General features: G+C 48.6%; 1 protein-coding gene across 4 annotated transcripts in view; it reads right to left on the bottom strand.

The window, feature by feature from the left end:
- CD44 (CD44 molecule (IN blood group)) overlaps positions 1-16,448 on the bottom strand; it is an 86,286-nt gene extending 69,838 nt beyond the window's left edge. For all 4 annotated transcript variants that reach the window (XM_082843867.1, XM_082843864.1, XM_082843865.1 and 1 more), the window contains exon 1: positions 16,270-16,448. In XM_082843867.1, coding sequence (XP_082699993.1) covers positions 16,270-16,336 — 67 coding nt within the window. In that variant the 5' untranslated portion in view covers positions 16,337-16,448. The remainder of the gene's footprint in view (positions 1-16,269) is intronic.
- Between the last annotated feature and the right edge of the window lie 1,651 nt (positions 16,449-18,099).

The raw sequence follows: 18,099 nt of genomic DNA, 5'->3' as shown, positions 1-18,099 counted from the left end.
CTCTACAGGAGTGTAATAATGCTACCCACGAAGTTAATATGAGGGCTGGATTAGATAATGGAGCTGAAAACACTTCACACACATTAAAACACTCTAGGAGTGTAGTTTTTGAAAAGGGAAGCAGGCTCTCTCCTTTGGGGGTCATCAACTCATAATTTACAGGAAAGGATGCTCTTCCAAGGTCACAGTAATTCTTTTTAAGTGGATCACTACAGACTAGTGGTCCTCAGGCATAATGTAGCTCCAGCAGTGCTGAGATGGGCTGCAACAATGAGTTCCTAATAATAAAGTGCTCAAGTGTGCAAAGATGGACTGTTTCTTATAAATTATAACAGATTTAAGGTTATTCCCTGATATTCTTTTTTTTGGAGAGAGAAAAGGATAAAGTTATAGCTATTGTGACTGAGTATAAACCCAGATCATCTAAGCCTCAAACTGCATTGTGTCCCCCATGTGAACTTCGTCTGTGAGGCATGTCTTCTTAGGATAAGGTTGAGGGTGTGGCTTAGAAACACAAGAACTTAGCTTTGCCTTTTTTCTTTTGCCTACATAGAAACTCAAACCACAACTCTACCAGTTGCATAGACTCCCTTTAGGGCCTTACTCATTATAACAGACATCGTTACCAATGCAATAAAATTCTTCTAATTGCAACCCGATTTTGTTCCAAATCTCAAACTTGTGCTTCAGGGGAGGCGAGGCCCCAACTCCTAGCTCAATTGGGTAGATCATGACTCGTCTAAGTCAAGCACTGTGGTCAGAGTTCTCCTTGCCAGCGATTGGTTCCGTGTGGGCATTCCAGGCAATGGGACCCCATTCTTCCAAAGGGAAGTCAATTAAGAACTTCTAGAAAAGCCATTCCTCCATTTCTCTAGAAGAGATGTTTATGAATAAGCATCCTTCTGGTACTGGATAATGATTTTGTTTTTCCATTGGATGCCTGGAACTGTAGGAGTCAATTTGGGACCATGAAGGAGGCTAAACTAAAGAAAGACACTACGAGGGGCAGAGTGGGAAGCTGGAAGAAAACCGGGTCTTTGATAACAACATTGAGCTTCTGGAATCATCCTACTTCCATACTTCTTGTTATGGGAGATAATGTTTTATGAGAGTTGATTATTCTTTACTTACAGAGATACCCAGCTGACATGAACTGATGTGGGTATACCAAGAAATATGTGACAGATAACAATTACATGGGGGGCTACACATCCTGGTTTGATGCATAGATGGGGTGTGGCTTATGTTCAATCATGATAGCTATAACTCCACCCTTATCTCTCCAACCCAAGAAAGCGCGTCTGAATAAAAAGGAAAGGACGTTATCATCATCACTGGTTGGGGTGGGGGGGATAAACTTGAACCTGTTCTTGTTTATAAGACACAGTTGTTTATAACTGACCACTTGGATTGCCGGTGCCTATATTCTACCAATTGATAAATAAGTGATGTTTTGTGTTTTTGTTTTTTTCTCACCACATCCATCTCACTCTCCTGATAGAGTCCACTCTGGTCACCTCCAAGTAGTTAACCACCAACAAAGGAAATAAAAGAGTGAGGCTCTTGTAGTCAAATGGTTGGACATCTGAATCCCAGGGCTCTTGCCTGATCCTCCTGCCTGGACCCAGGAGATGCACCTGTATGGCTGCTGGAAGTCATCCTATAAACCCCCCACTTCCTACACATCAATAGACCCTGAGCCCGAGCTCTAGCCACCAAAGTGCTTAAAACAAGACCAAGACACTTCCAATAAAATGGGCCAATAAATTTGACCCTAAACCGAGGCTTAACGCTCAAGATTCCTAAGTAAATTATGAATTTTTCTCCCATGGAAAAATGACACTTTTTGTTTCCCAGAGTTTGGGTTCCTTTTCTCCCCCAACGTGTGCTTCTAAAAGCTTGAGTCAGCTTGGAGCTTCCCATGGTTCTCTTCCCACCACTGTCTTTTGCAGGGCAGGTAGGATAAACTGGCTGCTTTCAGAATCTTGAGGAATAAAACTTGCTTTTCTGGCTCTCTTACTCAGATGACCCACGTGAGAGGCAGCTAGACTAGGAGCTGCCTTGGCTAGAGCTGCTATGAGGAGCTTTGACCCCACCCACCAAACTGTCCCCCGGTTCTGAGAGCTGGTGGGGTTGAGAAGTCCAACAGGTAGGCCTCCCAAGGAACCGTGGGGATCCTGGAAACATAGTCACTGCTATCCACTGAGAAGTCTTGAGAAGTCTTCCCTGATGCTCTAGATCAGCTGAGGACTCCCTGTTACCAGCTCTCCCGAGCTCCGGCTTCTCCTTCCTAGCTCTGATCACAAGTATAATTAAATAAGGGCATAATTAGTTGTTTACTATGTCTTCCCAGATAGCTGGAAAGTTCCATCAGAGCAGAAGCTGTGCCTCTCATTTAAAGTTGTATCCCCAGCCCCTGGCAGAGTGCCTGGCACATACTGGTATTCCATAAATATGTGTTAAGTGAACACATGGATCATTTGGAAACCAATGATTGATCAGAGAGGCTGGGCAAGAGCAATGCCAGGTTATGCAGGGCCTTCTGGTTTCCAAAGGCTCATTGAGTCAAAAAGGATCAAAACGAACACCAAATATGGACGTACAAGATACTACACAGGAAACCAGATCCAGGTACAATGAAGACCCCAGCAGAGTGTAAACACCTACACTGTTTCCAGTTGGGTCCCCAAAACCCAGGACCATTGTATCTTCCTCTCTGTCACTCCAAGTCTTCTTGCCCTGGTCAGCCACTGTCTTCCTGTTTAGTGCCCTTTCCTCTATCATCTGAAAGTATGAAATGGAAAGAGTACTGGATTGAGGTTCAGAAACCAGAGTTTTGACTCGAACTGGTTGTATGACCTTGGGCAAGTCACGTGCAGTCTTTGAGACATCCTTCCCTTGTTTGTCCAATAAAACTAGCGGGCTATACAATTTCTAGCACTTTCTCCCATCCTGACATGCCATCATCATGGGCTTTGTGTCACCAGCTCATGAAAACTTCTCACTTAGGGCCCTTTCTCCCTTTCTCCTTTTTTCCCTCTTTGGATGCATACCTCAACCCAGCTCAGTCTTGCACCTAAGCCCTAGCAAAGCATCTGAAAGCCCTCCTGCCCCTGCCTCCAGCACTCTTATTGAGTTACCCCAGTAAGGGGATTGTGACTCAACTTGGCAGGGTACCCCAGTCCCCTGCAGGCTGGCTGCCTCCGCCTGTCTCTGGAAATGGCAGGACCAAGAACCTGAGCACATCGCAGGGCCCCCTAGATAAGCACTGCCCAGGAGGGGATGGCAGCTCGCAGGAGGTGGATGTGCATTCTGAAGAATACAGTTTCAATGACTGGGGTCAACTAGCAACAGGAGACAGAGATAAAGGTGAAAGTGACTTCAGGTAATAATAGAACCTTGTAGTTCTACATCACGTGCTTCTGCCTACCAGTACAAAACACTTTCACACCAGCAGGCAAAGGTGGAGAGGTCTAGGGGAAGCAGACAGATTATTATCCCTGGGTGGGTCGCACACTGTATTGAAGCATTAGACAGATAAAGCCAGTAGCCCAAGGTCACACAATTAGGCTTTGACACAGTGGGAATTAGAGCAGAGTGTCCTAATCTCACCCAGGGGCTCTTTCTAGTAGACTCCTGATGGAGCCTTTTGCTTATACCTTGGTTCTACCTTATCTTACCTGCCCAGGTAGTGAGCTTGCTTTTTCCCTTGGGGATGAACAGTGGGAAACTCGAGCAGCCCAGAGTGGGTTGACCAGCCTGAGTTTAGAATCCAGCCTTCTTGACTTGGATTCTACCAGCAGGACCCAGGAAGGCCAGCCTGTGGAATGCTGCTACTGTTTGCATTTGGGAAGCACAGAAGAGCCCTGGTGGCAGCTGAGAATGCAGAGGCTCCAGGGCTGAAAAAAGTTGTAATTAACGTGCATATACGATCTTTTCATCTTCAAAGGCTTTAACTCATATGAGCTAGTTATGCCACCTATCACCCCCATGGCTGAGGAATCATTTTTGTCGTCTCAGTTTGCAGATGGAGAAGCTGATGCGTGAAGGAGCTCTTTGCCAGGAAGTCTGGCCCTGATTCAAAGAGAGGAAATTCCTTGCTCCCAGCATCTTGGGGTAATGGTAAAACAGAGTGTGAATTAATCATAAGAGAAGGCTCAAGGGACCAAACTCCTCTGGGTGAGAGACTGCATTTATACTGTTCTGGAAGGAGGTGGAGTTTATGGTATGGCTAGCTGACTAGATTCAACTCTCAGAGTTACACACAACTATCATAAATGTAGACTAGAAAAGCCTACTGCTCTACTGTGGGGATGTCCATGTGATACAAGGGGGTCAAATCCTCCATATCGTGCCCATGGCAGACATCACTAATGGATCACAGCAGTCTCTGTGGCTGAGCCAAGGTTTGGCTTCTTAGCACAGCCCCGCAGGCAGCCTCTAGCAATCGATGGAAAATGGTACAGGAGCTGAAATCTGTTTGTTATTGCTGCCCTGCCATACAGTCTGTTTGGGATTCTCTTAAATTGCCAAAAGTTGCCAAAGTTTTATCTCAACCAGTGTTGGAGCTGGCCTTTTTCCTGAACTCTGTCTAGCACAGTCTAAAGAGGGTATCATGAGAACTTCTAAGTCTCTGGGGCAGCATAACTGGATCTCATAGATGTTGCCACAGTTACATGATCACCTGGAATCTGTCCAACCTCGTCCCTCACTGCTCTTCAACATGGCATCTCTTATTCAGGTAGATGGAGTCCCCTCCTGACCCCGATCAAGCCGTACTTATTTCTCTGACTTTAAACTTTCAGCTGATCCTTTACACTTCTCTGGGTTGCTCTCTTCTCTCTGTCCATCTTCTTTCCCACGCTCAGTTCATCCTCAAACTTTACTCCTTCCATGAAGCCATCCTATACAACTGCCGCTCAGAGAGGTCTGCTTTCTTGTATAATTGATTACTTCACTTGTTTACTTTTTCTTTCACCAAACGGTAAACTCTCTGAGGACAGAAACTAGATCTTCTACATCCTTCACTTCTTTCCACAAAGGGTTCTTTCCAATCACATGATAGTTTTTAGTGCATTGATTGGTGAGTGTATCCCCATTTTACAACTGGGGAAACAGAGGCAACCAATAAAGGAAGAACCTTGCCTGCAGTCATCCTGTGACTAAGACAGAGTAATGTTGAGCCTCTGCTGGCCACATGTGGTTCTCACTTCTCCTAGAATGCAGTGTCTGGGGGACTGGCTGGAGATACAGATGACTGAATGGTACCCAGTAATCACCGAGGGCATTGCCTACTACAGGAGAACTAAACCCAGCCTGGTGTTGTATTTCAACTTCTGGTTAGTGGATTCCAGATGGATATGGGCATACCCAGGATGGACCGTGATCTCACAAAAATTTTCAGTGACTGATAGAAGGTCAGACCCCAACAGGGCATTTAGTCTCAGACCCACCACTCTGACAAACTCCTAAGTAACACAGTCTTTATAACTTCCTTTTTCTTTTCTTTCTTTTCTTTTTTTCCCCCACTGAGCAGGAAGAGTTTCTCTGGTCTCATGAAAAAGAAAGAAATATCTTAGTAGGAGTCTGGAAGTTTCTCTGTAGAAGAAGCAACTCACCATCTCAAAGGTCTGCCTTGCCCTGTGCCTTGGTATCTAGATGTTTGTTTGCTTTTGTTTGCCTTTTTTTTTTTTTTTTCAGATTCCCATGGCTGTCCTAGTTACTTTCCCTAGGATACTAGAGCTTGCCCTCTAAGTACTGCTTTGGCTGAATATTAGGGTTCATTTTGCACCAACATGTTGCAGGGTTCCCTTCAGGGAAGCTGAGAAATCCAATGTGTTCATGGAGCTTTGAGAGTGAAGGACACAGTCTTTTCTCTTCTTCAGGGGTTTACTGCTCTGACCTCTTGAAGCAATGTTTTTTCAAAGAATATTGCATCCAGATCCTGTGGCTAATCCCAGGGCTAACTTCCTGCAGTTTTAGCTGTGTGACTGACGCCTGTTGCTAACTTCTCTGGCTTAAACTTCATCTGCTCACCCGCAGGTGGTCGGGAGGATTCGGGGGAGTCCTCTGAGCAAAGCACCTTGGCCTAGGAGTCCTTCTTGCCCATTGGAGTTTAGAGTGTAACTGGGTCCGTATGCTTGTTGTTTCCGGTGTGGATTAATAATTCACTTCTGACATTTAATACAAACCAGGCAACGCTTTTGTGTGCTGGGGGCACTGTGGGGGACTGCATGATAGTTGTATTATTCTTTCCATTAAGTCTTATGAGGCTTAGGTGTTTGTGGGCCCACAGAACGGTGGGTTTATAGAACACGAGGCCTGGAAAGGACTGCACAGATCAACTAGAATCCTGCTGTCTCATCTCACACATGGAAAATTGGAGGCAAATAGGAAGCCAAATGATTGGCTTGGCATCACATAGTGAATCGGTAACAGAGAGGAACTAAAATATCATAGTCATTTCTATTCTTGAGGCACCTTCGGTGTACCAGACACTTAGCTCTAAACACTATGAGCTAAACATGGTTATAGATACTTAATGTGTGCAGTGCTGGAGCTCACGCTGCTCTTAAGGGGCGGGGAGGAGAATCAACCTGTTTTACAGCCCTTCTTCCTTCCACATGGCCCTCCTCCAAAGCCAACCTCCTAACTCCCATACCACCATACGAAAAGGCAGGTTTGGTATGGAAGGTCTTTAAACCATTGAAAGAAAGAACTCCTCCCATTTTTCCCTTTTAACTTAGTGACGGAAAAGCCAAATGCTTTTCTCTGAGTGTTCTTGAGAACATGATTTTGAAGCTTGGGGTTCTTGCTACATGAGGCCGGATTTGGAGGGCAGTGCTGGGGCTGAGAGGCAGACAGACTTCTAAGAAATCAAGATCCCTTGGGCTTCCCTGGTGGCGCAGTGGTTGAGAGTCCGCCTGCTGATGCAGGGGACATGGGTTCGTGCCCCACGTCCAGGAAGATCCAACATGCCGCAGAGCAGCTGGGCCCGTGAGCCATGGCCGCTGAGCCTGTGCGTCCGGAGCCTGTGCTCCGCAACGGGAGAGGCCACAACAGTAAGAGGCCCGCGTACCGCAAAAAAAAAAAAAAAAAATCAAGATCCCTGGTTTACTGGACAAAACCCAGTGAGCTCTAAACTTCCTCTGCCTTGCCTGACATGTCAAACTCGAAGAAGGATACACTCAAATTAGAGAGCATGCAGAGAAAAGTGATTTCAAGGAGATGTGAGTACATGAGCCACTAGGAAAAAAATAATAAAAAGATTTCTATAGATCAGAAAGATAAAAAAGGATGAAAGAAAATTAGCCAGAACCTATAAAAAATCACAGAAGGGAAATGGTAAAGATGGCTTTGTTAGCCAAATCTAGAAATTTCACTCATTCAGTCAGCCATCCAATATTTATTGAACGTCTACTGTAACTGAGGAACTGACAGCTGGGGACCACATCAATACAAAATTGTACAAAATGTACTTAAATGCACATAATGCATAAGCTTTCCCCTAAGAAGCTTCTAGGGTCACCTGTGAAAGAGAACAGAGCATCATGATACAGCTCAGAGGCACCCCCTGAACTTCTTTTTAGATGGAAATATGCTTGTGGGGTTTTTATGAATTATCAGGGAGAAACAGTTAGTAGACAACAGAAGAAGGTAAAAGTCACTTTGGGAAGTCTAGAGGGATGTACCTGACCTCTAAGGTTGACCTTGGGAAGATAACTAGTGCCATCACAGAGGATCCACTGCAAAGACGAACTTCTAGGCAGGAGATTTCTACAGCAGTATTACTTCTCTCTCCAAACTCTGATTTGCGTCTATGTGACCAACACGCTGGTGGGTACCTGAACCCTTGTCCACCCCTTGCAGGGAAGTGTGGCCCTGAAACTCACTGGTGGCTGCGGGGCTGACTCAGTGACGTCAACTGGTCTCCGGCAGACTGTAAGATGGACTCGGCTCTGCTGGAATCTGCTTCGTGGACTGGACACATTCAACAATGGCAATATTTGTGACTGGTGTATAGTATTTACGCCATTTAATACTTCTGGAGCCAGGGGCCTGGGCAGAAATGACCTTCTAGGTCAGAGGCAGGAGACCCGGTCCGAGCAGCATGGAATTGTTAATTTCTCCCTAGCATCTCAATTTCCATAATGGTGAACACTTGTGAAGAGGTCTTACCATCCTCACTCTAATATCTTGGTGGGTTCTCTTTGAGAGAGGATGTAGAAAAAGATGCTGCCTAGATCCACTACTGGTATGTGGTTTCTTCTGGAAGGCACTACAGACCCGCTCAAGTGCAAAAAGATGTGCTGAAATTGGAACAGATGGGGATCTGTGATGAGTTTCTGCCCCCAGGCCAAAGGCGCAGGTCCCTTCCTGCAGACTGAGTCAGACGTTTCCAGGGGGCTTTGCCTCCTTCCTTCCGGGATGGATTGTTTCTCAGACAGGGCACCCAGAGGCAACGCTACCCACCCCGCGCCACCACCACCACGCCCCCCGCAAAGGTCACCTGCTGGGCCAAACAGAAGCCAGACCGCTGGTTTGCACTGGAGCTGGGAAGAAGGGTGGCAGCACACTTCTAGCTTTTGCTCGATTCCTGGTGTCCACGGTGAGCATAGACTGATTCCTGACAGCTTTCGCTCTCAGAGGACCCCTTTCTGTCACCAGTTCTAGCTGGTAGAGAGAAGGTCCTGGCATCACGGACCCGTAAGCTGAGGGCAAACATTTCTGCTGCTGTTTGATTGGCTCCTTTCCCAACTTTATCCTGTCATGAGCCAAAGTCCTAGATGATGGAGCAACACATCAGCAACCTCATCGTCCATCAGGTGACAAGTACCGAAGTGATCATGAACAAACAACTCAATTCACCATCCCTTTGAATCCGAGCCTCTCCCCAACTCCCCCCGCCTCCACCCCATATAGAAGAAAACAGAACTTGTATCCAGCAATTGGAATGAATGAGCTGCTCAGAGCATGAATGCGAAGACATTTCCATTACTTCTTTCTCCTTCATGTTTGCAATTCCAGCCCCCTCCTCTGACATCACGTGTATAAGGGGAGAGCAAAACCAGCTCTGTGGACATTAAGATCCTGCCCACCTCGGATTCCTTAACGGGATTTATGAAGACAACCAGCGTACTAGCAGGTATCACCGTTCGGGTTTCTGGGGCACCCTGACATCTTGATATACGAAGGGAGGCACAGCAATGCAGTGACCAAGAACATGAACCCCAGCTAGACAACCTGGGTTTGAATCATTTCTCCATCGCTTACCAGCTCTGTGGCCTTGAGCAAGTTACTTAAATTCTCTATGCCTCAGTTTTCTCATTGGTACAAGAGGGATAATAACAACACTTCTTCCTAAGGTTAGTGCATGGATTAAACAAGTTAGTATAGAGGAAAAATTAGGATGGTGTCGGCATGTGGTGAGTACTCTGTGTTTGCTATTATTAGTAGTAGCGGTGACGGTATCTCAAATACATACAACTAGCTGCAAAGAAACAACCACAAAAGGCACAAGAGCTCTAACTCTCAAGAAAGGTCGAGGGTTAGGAAGATGAACTTTCAGGCACAGCTCAAGGAGACTCGCCATGACACCAGAGCAAAGGCTCAAAATGACTGGTCTACGCGAATTCTCTCTTTCCCTGGAGTTTTGCAATTAATGTTTACTCTCAAAAGCTGAAGACTCGAGAAAGATTTTTCGGGCCTGAGTTTTGCAAATCACCTCCTTGGTGACTCAGCCCTTCCCCACCCACCTGGGGCCTGTCTGTGTACACTTGTTCTTAGGAGGGACACTGGCCTCAGGACACACCCAGGCAGGTGGTGCACCCCAAACTCAGGGAGATCTGGCTTCATCAGGTTCTGTGCCCCCATGACACCCAGCCCCTCGTCCTGTCTTTGACTCCCTGACCCTACGTTTCACAGGGTGGATGACCCATGGGAAGGCAGGACCTGCCCTGGTTGTGGGCGACTTCCCACGTGGCAAGCTCCGTGGAAAGGAGGCACGGTTTGCCTCTGCAGCAGACGTCAGGCTTCCCGGGAGACCTGTAGCTGCTGCAGGAGACCCACACAGAAGGCAAGGACCTCTGGGAAGTACTTCTGCTTCTCTCCCAGCTGCCACCACCTTCCAGAAGCAGGTGTGGCGTTGGACGGGAGGGTGTGGGCCTCTCACGCAAAGAGTCCAACCTCAGATCAGCACCTCCAAAATAATTAGAGCTCCAAGTGGGCCATTGCACGGGAGTGTTTTATTTTGAGGCTTCAATTTGGGGATTGGTGTCATCATCCTGCCTGGCTCTCACTCTCTTCTTGGCCCAAGAAGTGAGTCACCCAGTCCTTAGACGGACGTCCCCAGACACAGCAAGCAGCCACCAAAGCCACAAACAGACGGGCGATCTCCCTCCTTGGGCAGACCAAACACGAGCCCTGCGGTGGGCAGCTGGCCGGCCAAACGCCCGTCTCAGCTCTGTCCTGGAGAAGGCGGCCATCACCACTGCTGTCATACACAGACAGATGCATCTGTATCTTAGGTAGGCCGTCAGGCATGCTTTCATATATAGCGTGGATGTAGTAATTTCTATATTCTAGACATTCATTTCAGTTCAACAGTTACTGGTAACAATTATGGGCCAGGACTGGGATCCGGGACCACAGAAATGAATGTGGTTCGATCCCTGATGTCAGGCGGTCCGCACAGCACTGCAGAAGAGATATAAGAGAAGATCTGTCTGGTTTGGGGTTTTCCTCCAATGAGAAGCATGAAAGTCATTAGTGCCCGTTGGCCCCAAATACGCTTATTTATCTCGATTTGCCTGTGCAGCTTTTAGGCTAATTAACTGGGGACCTATGGGAACCAGATACCTCCTTGTCAGAGGTGAAGTTGGCCACCATCCAGTGACACCAGGAATTCTCAACCGGGGGGCGACTTTAACCAACCCCCCCCATTTGGCCATGTCTGGAGGCAATATTGGTTGTCACACGGGGTTGGCGAGGGGGAGGTTTGCACTACCAGAATCTAGTGTGTGGAAGCACAGAGATGCACAGTCAGCCGTTATCCAGGAAACCCTACACTAGACCATGAACTACTCAGGAGTGAGGAGTGTGTCCTTCTGACCATGAGCTCTCAGGACCTATCCGCTGGGTGCACCAAATAGGCAGTGAGTGCGTGAGCGTTCGTTGGATATATTGTCCAGTTAATGAACTTACTCGAGAGGAGATAAATTAATAGCAGGGTAACAGAAATATACACACCCCTATCTCACTCCCTCTTCTTCAGATATTCAAATCCTCTCTTGTCCACACTGCCCCCACCCATCACTGATTCCCCAGCCCTCCCAGCTGTGCTTCAACTTGGCAAGGCTGTTGGCTTTACAACCTAAAATGGCCAGGCTGTCACCTGATGGCGCTGTCTTACGTGTGTAGAACCATAAGGTTCTTGGATAGAAGCCCCACATCTCACACACTGAATGCCCCTGTAGTACCCCACACAGCATGGGACCCACAGAGGACACATTATAACTGCTTAAGGATTGACCAGCAATACCCACATTATGTGTAGACACAGGTGTTCAGATGCATATATACCTACGGGCACACCACACCTAGCAAGCAAAAACCCTATATGTAGCTTTTCTTGGTACTTCACATATTGGGGTGATCAAAAAATGGAGAGCAGAGGAATACAGATGTTCCTCTCCAAAAGTACACATTTTCTGAACCAAATATCAATTTAATCGGACGCTAGACTGATTCACGAGTTGTATAAATGTGATTTTCATTTATGCAAAAATCCATGCAAGTTTCTGACTTCTAATCACACAAAGCCATGTACTTATTTGTAGAAAAATATATAAATATTTAGTCAAAATATACACTAGGTTTCAATTGGTAGAGTATTTGCATATTTGAAATCCTGACACTCCTGGAAAATCTGGAGTGCCCAACAACTGCGTCCATGCCAAGCCAGACTCCGCAGCCACAAACTTCCCAAACCCTTGCTGGCCAGCTTTGGGGGAGGGCCCTTTTGAAGAAAAATATCAGCTTGCTAAGGGAGTGAGAAGTGGGGTTCCAATTTAAGGTCGGAGGCACCAGCCTCCCCTGATGATTCTAAAGAACACTTGTGTGCTTCCCATGCAAGAGGGGACACAAAGGAACTTGAGTCAGCTGCTGGCTGTGCAAACCCCCAGAATTTCTCTCTGAGGCAGAAAAGATCCCCTTTGAGAACTGCACTTTGTGTGGTGGCGTGTGCCACCTGCTTCAGTTCATTCTTTCACAAGACCCACTTCCCTTTCAGGCTCTGGGTAGAGTCAGCTAAAAAGCAGGTGCAGGGGAAACACAATGGCAGCCGGTATCTCAGCCCCCATCCCAGCCAGGATGGATGGCTAGGGAGGCCGGCTTCGCTCCCACCACCTCCTCTCCATCAGGGAACCCCCGCCTGGAACCGTCTGACACCCAAGACCAAACTGAAATCTCACTTGAGTGACCACGTTTCACCTAGAGCCCCACAATGACTTTCCATTCAAGACCCCTGAGTTTTCTAGAGAACCGTGTCAGCCCATGACCGGGGTCCTCAAGACTCTCCCTCACTGGGCACGTATGACCTGCTAAATGCTGAGGGTTTCCATTGAGCATGGGATGAGGGGGCTTCCTGGGTCATTGTACCCAGAATGCTTGCGGGGTCAGGGCCTCTGCAGGGCCCCTTTCTTAATTTCCAGGCAAAAGGCCTTGCCCTGACTTGTCTCTTAGACGAGGAACAGCCTCTCCCTTTTTTCCAAGCCTGCAAGTGAGAGCACGTCTAGAAGGGCAGCTGGACTCTGATAAGGGAATTGAATTATTTTAGAAACAAATAACTAGGTTGGCATCTCTTGACAGCTGTGGCCAGGGCTGGGGAGAGACAGGGCAGAGCAGGGCAGCTAAGAGTCCTCGGCCTGCCAGCGGGAGAGGAAAGCCACTCATACCAGGACTTCACTGGCCTCACACAATTTTCAAAGTCCTCCAGAGGCAAGGTAATGAGTCAAAGCAACACAGGCACGGGAGTCTACCATGGGGGATGTTAGAAAACTCCACCCCTCACTAGTTGTGTGTCCTTGAGGAAGTCACGTCCACTCCCTGAGCCTCAGTTTCTTTATCTAGAAAATGGAATAAGGAGAGCACTAAATGTACATAGAGCTGTCATGAGGCTTATATAGGATAACCTAGTCAAAGCCCCTGGCTGAATGCCTAGCCCAGAGTCAGTGCTCAGTAAATGGTATTTCTTGGGGACTTAGGACCCTGCTTCACAGAGGAGCAGGGCATCAGGCTTTTAAAGCTGGGGTGCTCCTAACTGGGACGGATCCAGCAACACTCCAGGAGCCCCCAGACAGTATAGAGACTCTTCCCCAAGCAGCAACTTTGCTTGATTATAAGAAATATATCATTATTCTTATATTAAACTGGGTATATTGTGGAGGAAAATGCAAAATTGTAATGAGCATTTAAGACAGTATTTCAGGCATGAAACAAATGTTGCTACGTCAGTAGACCACACGCTCCCCACCCCCTGCAGGGATAGAGGTGGAGCTGTTACAGTCCTTGAGGATCAAGGTGTTTCAGAGACCTGAGGTTTGGAAAGCATCCTGCACTAACACTTGGTCTGAGAGAGGGGAAGTCACCTTTCTCGCCCTTTTGGGATCTGTTTTCTCCTTGGGAAAAAGAAAGGGTTTTTCTAAATGATCTTTGGAGTCACCATCTCTGGGTCTATGACAGTGAGTCAGAAAATATTTCTTGAATGAATGGAAGGAGATCTGTCATGAACTAAGAATTTCACGCTGCCAAGCATCCTTTCCTGCGTGGGGCAATTTGGAAAAAGAATGGAAACTTTTCCTACTGGCTGCTAGCCTCAAACACACCTACTTAGCACTGTGCCTTTGCAGGAAGTAAGATGTCCCTTGTGTTTTGGGGGCACAACTGAATTCATTGATGCTAACTGACCTCAGCAGCGCTGGAGGTTTGCTTCCTTTCTTCTTCACCTGGGAAAACACAGCCAAAGCTCTAACTCCCAGAAAGAGGGGTCTTTAATGCTCAGAGGGATCAGAAGGGTGCCGGCCACCCACAAGCCCCAGAGGTCTCAGATGCACCCCTCTTTCTAAACACCAGGGGCACAATTCCCTAGCAGCGACCTCTCACCCACAGAGAAAAGGAGGCGGAGAGGTATGGAGGGCTCATTGCACTGCCCTCTACCCAGTCCTTCCTCTCTCTTCCTGCCCAGCCCGAGCCCGCTGTTAGGTCACATCTCCTTTCCAAGTCTCAGTTCCTTCCAAACAGCTTTATAAGCACACGAAAGCCCGGGTCCAAGCAGTTACGGCTACTGGCACTTTTTTGTGCTTCCTCCAAGTGACGCTGCCCAAAGGGACCACGGAAACGCAGGGCGGGAATGAGCCCACTGGTCTCGGGGAGAACTTTAAGGGTCAGGACAGTGTCAAATATTGGGGGATGGGGCCCTTTAGAAGAATCAGGGCTAAGGATGAAAGGAGTGGGGAGTCAGAATCCTCAGAATCAAAGCAGAAGATGTCACGGGAAGTAACATACAAATAAACTTCCCTAGAGGCCATGGAGACGCCAGCATGGTCTGTCTTCCCTGAGGCCAAGCTCACGGCTCTCCCTGAAATCTTTCCCGCTTCTCTGCCTTTAAAGGACTCCTCGGAGCTCCAGTTCCCTTTGGAAGCCTCCTCTAAGGCCTCTGGTCCACCACGACCCAACCCTTCCTTCCAAAAAATCCTTTCCGAGTTTGTCCATGCCATACATACAGCCTGCTGAGTTCTGACTAAGCAACAGGCTAAGGGGCCTGGTTCACACGAGCACCAATCCTCTTGGCTGTGTGAACACCAGCAAGTCGCTTAACCTCTCTGAGCTTCAGTTTGTTTCCCTCCTATAAAACAGGACTAACAACACAACACGTCTCACTGGGCCATTGTGAGGGTAAAATGAGAGAACGCATGTAAGGAATTCAGCACAGTGCCTGGCGCAGCCTAATTGTATAATAAACGGTGGCTACTGCTGCCATTCCTCTTACTACTAATTATTATTATTAATTATTACTTTTTCTGTTTCAGGAATCTAAATCCTAGATCCCCACTTATCCTCAGTCTAAAGCACCCAGGTAGGACTGTGTCTTTTACTTTCTTGGTACCCCAAGAGCTGGGTTTAATAAATACTTGTTGAATGGAATTACCCATAGGTTGAGCTGTCTTAATGACCCAGCTGGTACTTCTTAAAAGAAAAGTTAATTTTGCCGGTGATAAGCAAATCAGCCATGTGATTATCTGTAGATATATAGACAAAGGAATGCTTGGAGTTCAGCCTCACCAGAACCTCTCACACACAGCCACTCCATCCACAGCCACCGAAAGGCACAGACCCTGCTGGGATGGGATATTGGCAGCCCGGCTCCAGGATCCCTGATGCCCCCCCTGGAGCCCAGGGGGCCCCTCCTGCTCTGAGGCTGACAGGCGGAATATAGGAGTCACATTACTGTCTGGATTTCCCCTAACTCACTGGCAGAAGCAGGAGGCTGCAAGGATGGAGCAGCTGGCCCAGTCATTGCCTCTCCTACTCACACTCCTTGCCCCAGGCTGGCACCTCGTGGTGACCCAGAACCTCACCACAGAGCTAGTTCAAGTTCCCACAAGCATTAAGATCGTTAGTGACCGGAGCCAACTGTAAGAGCTTTGGAACCCAGGCGCAGTGGGGGAGCCGCAGGAAGCCAGGACCCCTTTCTGGAAAGCTCACTGCCACCAGCTCTCACGCATGGCAACTGTGCCCACCTCTACGGTCACCTCGCTAACAGCCCTGTCCCTGCCCCAGCCCCTCCTCTGCCCCAGTCCCTGTCCCTGCCCTGCCCAGTTCTTCGCTGCCCGGCCACTGCCCAGCCAGGCTTCAGGCGCCCTTGGACACAGGAGCCTGTTAGTCCACACACGGGCTGCGCGCACCCAGGAATACAGTTACTTTCTGCCCTGTGCTCCTCCGGCTGCAAAGACCTCACCCACGACTGCGCGCCGGCAGCCTGCCCAGCAAACTTTTCTTCGCTCTTTCTCTTTTCCTTTCAACAAAACGGTGCTTCCCACCGACAGGCTCTCCAAGAGCTTAGCGCAAATCCTCGCCCCGCTCTCCACCAAATCCCAGCCGCTCGCCGCCCATTTGACTCCGGCCCCCCAGGGCCAACTCAGCCCGCGCGGCTGCCGGCTGGGTCCCGGCCACTCGGGCCACTCCCTCCCGCCGCCCCCCCCGGGCACTCACCGATCTGCGCCAAACTCAGCTGCACGAGGCAGAGTCCCCAAGCTGCGCGCCACCAGAACGTGTCCATGGCGTCGGAACGGCCGAGAAAGCAAGCGAGTGGGGCCGGAGGGGCCGGGCGCTGGGCGGGGGGCAGCGGAGCACGGGGCGAGCAGGGCGCCCGAACCTGTCGGAGGCTGGGGTCCGGCTGGCAATGAGGGCGCCTCGGAAGTTGGGTGCAGTTTTTATTCGAGGGCTGAGAGAGTGACCTAAGAGGGAGGGAGCGAGGAAGGACACACCCAAGCGAGGGGGCTGTGACTAAGCAGCCGGCAGAAGTTTAAAGACATACCAGCTCTCCTTGGCGCTGCTCCCTCCGCCCCCGCCCCGTTCTTCTCGGAGCTGGTAAAGCGCGGGGGTGCCTGGGCGGGCCCCGGAGGGCCGCGGGGTCCCCGTGCACCCGGGGCGCACCGGCTTTCCTCTCCCGGCGTCTGGGAGCGCAGCCTCTGGACGCAGGAGGGAATGACTGAGTCCTAAAACCTCGCGCCGTTGGGTTCAGCCTCTGGCCTCTCCTCGCCGCTAGGTTTCTCTTTGACTCTGGCTGGGGAACTCTTCTTTCTGGGTTCCACAGGCAACTGGATATTCTGGGAGAGGAGCTGGGACAGTGGAAGAGTGGTTTTTCCCCGCCCTTGGTGGGGAGCTTGCGATTCTTCCCGGGGGAGAGAGGAAGAGCTCATTCTTCTTCCTTGAAAGAGAAGGAAGTCCACATACCTCAGGCGAATTTTTGATTCTTATCAGGACTGCTTGGAGAAAGCTAATGATAGCCAGCCACGGGGCTGGTATTTGGCTCCACTGACCTATGTGTCATCTTCCAGTCCCAGGCTGGCATCTGGATCCATCCACCCATTTTTCCACCCTCTCACGCACACCCTCATTCATCCTCCCAAACATCCTTCCATCCACGCATTCGTCTGTCTGCCCATCTTACCTTACATCCCTCCAGGGCTCACACATCCATCCATCCAGTATGCACTCACATCCATCCAGCCTCTTGTCCATCCATTTATCCAACCACACATCCTTTCATCTGTCCATCCATCCAACCACATATTCTTCCAACGCCCCTCCCATACAACTTCTCATCCATCTTTCTTAAGCTTTTCACATCTCTTTGTAAATCCACATCCATCTATACACGATTCTCTTCTCCATCCATCCACCTACATATCTGTTCATACATGTATTGATCCATCATTCAACCATCTGTCATCCACATATCCTTCATCATTTTATCTGTCCCTTCTTTCTTGCTTCCATGTATACTCCTATCTATGCAAACGTTAATCCACTTTTCCGCTGTCTATCCTACTTGGCAAATCTCAAAAAAGGGAGGAGATTGTCATATTCTTCAGCAGAGGCATTTTGAGTTTGAAAAACAATACTTTGCATCATAATTTCATATCTATCTATAACATTGTGGTTTAATATTTGAAAAGCAAAAACGGTATTTATTGTTAATGTGGACGGCTGAAACTAAATCTGAATGGAATTCTTGCCTGGTGAGACACACAGAAAATGATAATGGTTACCAGTAACTGTGACAAGACCCTGAAGGAGCCTTGCCAGAGTTTCCAAGGGAAAGTAATCCCCTTTTGACTTTGGAGAGCAGTTGGAACATTTGATCAGATGAAAAGGTTGAAGAGGAACAGCAAGGCATGAGGCTGGCGGGGGGGGGGGGGGGGGGGGGGGGGCGGGGAAGAAGGGCCCAGTTTGTAAATTACACTAGGAAGTCTGATCCTTAAGAAATAGGGAGCCAATGTAAGTTTATTGTTGTTGTTGTTGTACTCAAATACACCT

Source organism: Leucopleurus acutus (assembly GCF_964270905.1).
Source record: "Leucopleurus acutus genome assembly, chromosome: 8".
Classification (NCBI taxonomy): domain Eukaryota; kingdom Metazoa; phylum Chordata; class Mammalia; order Artiodactyla; family Delphinidae; genus Leucopleurus; species Leucopleurus acutus.
This window is presented reverse-complemented; position numbering and strand designations above follow the sequence as displayed.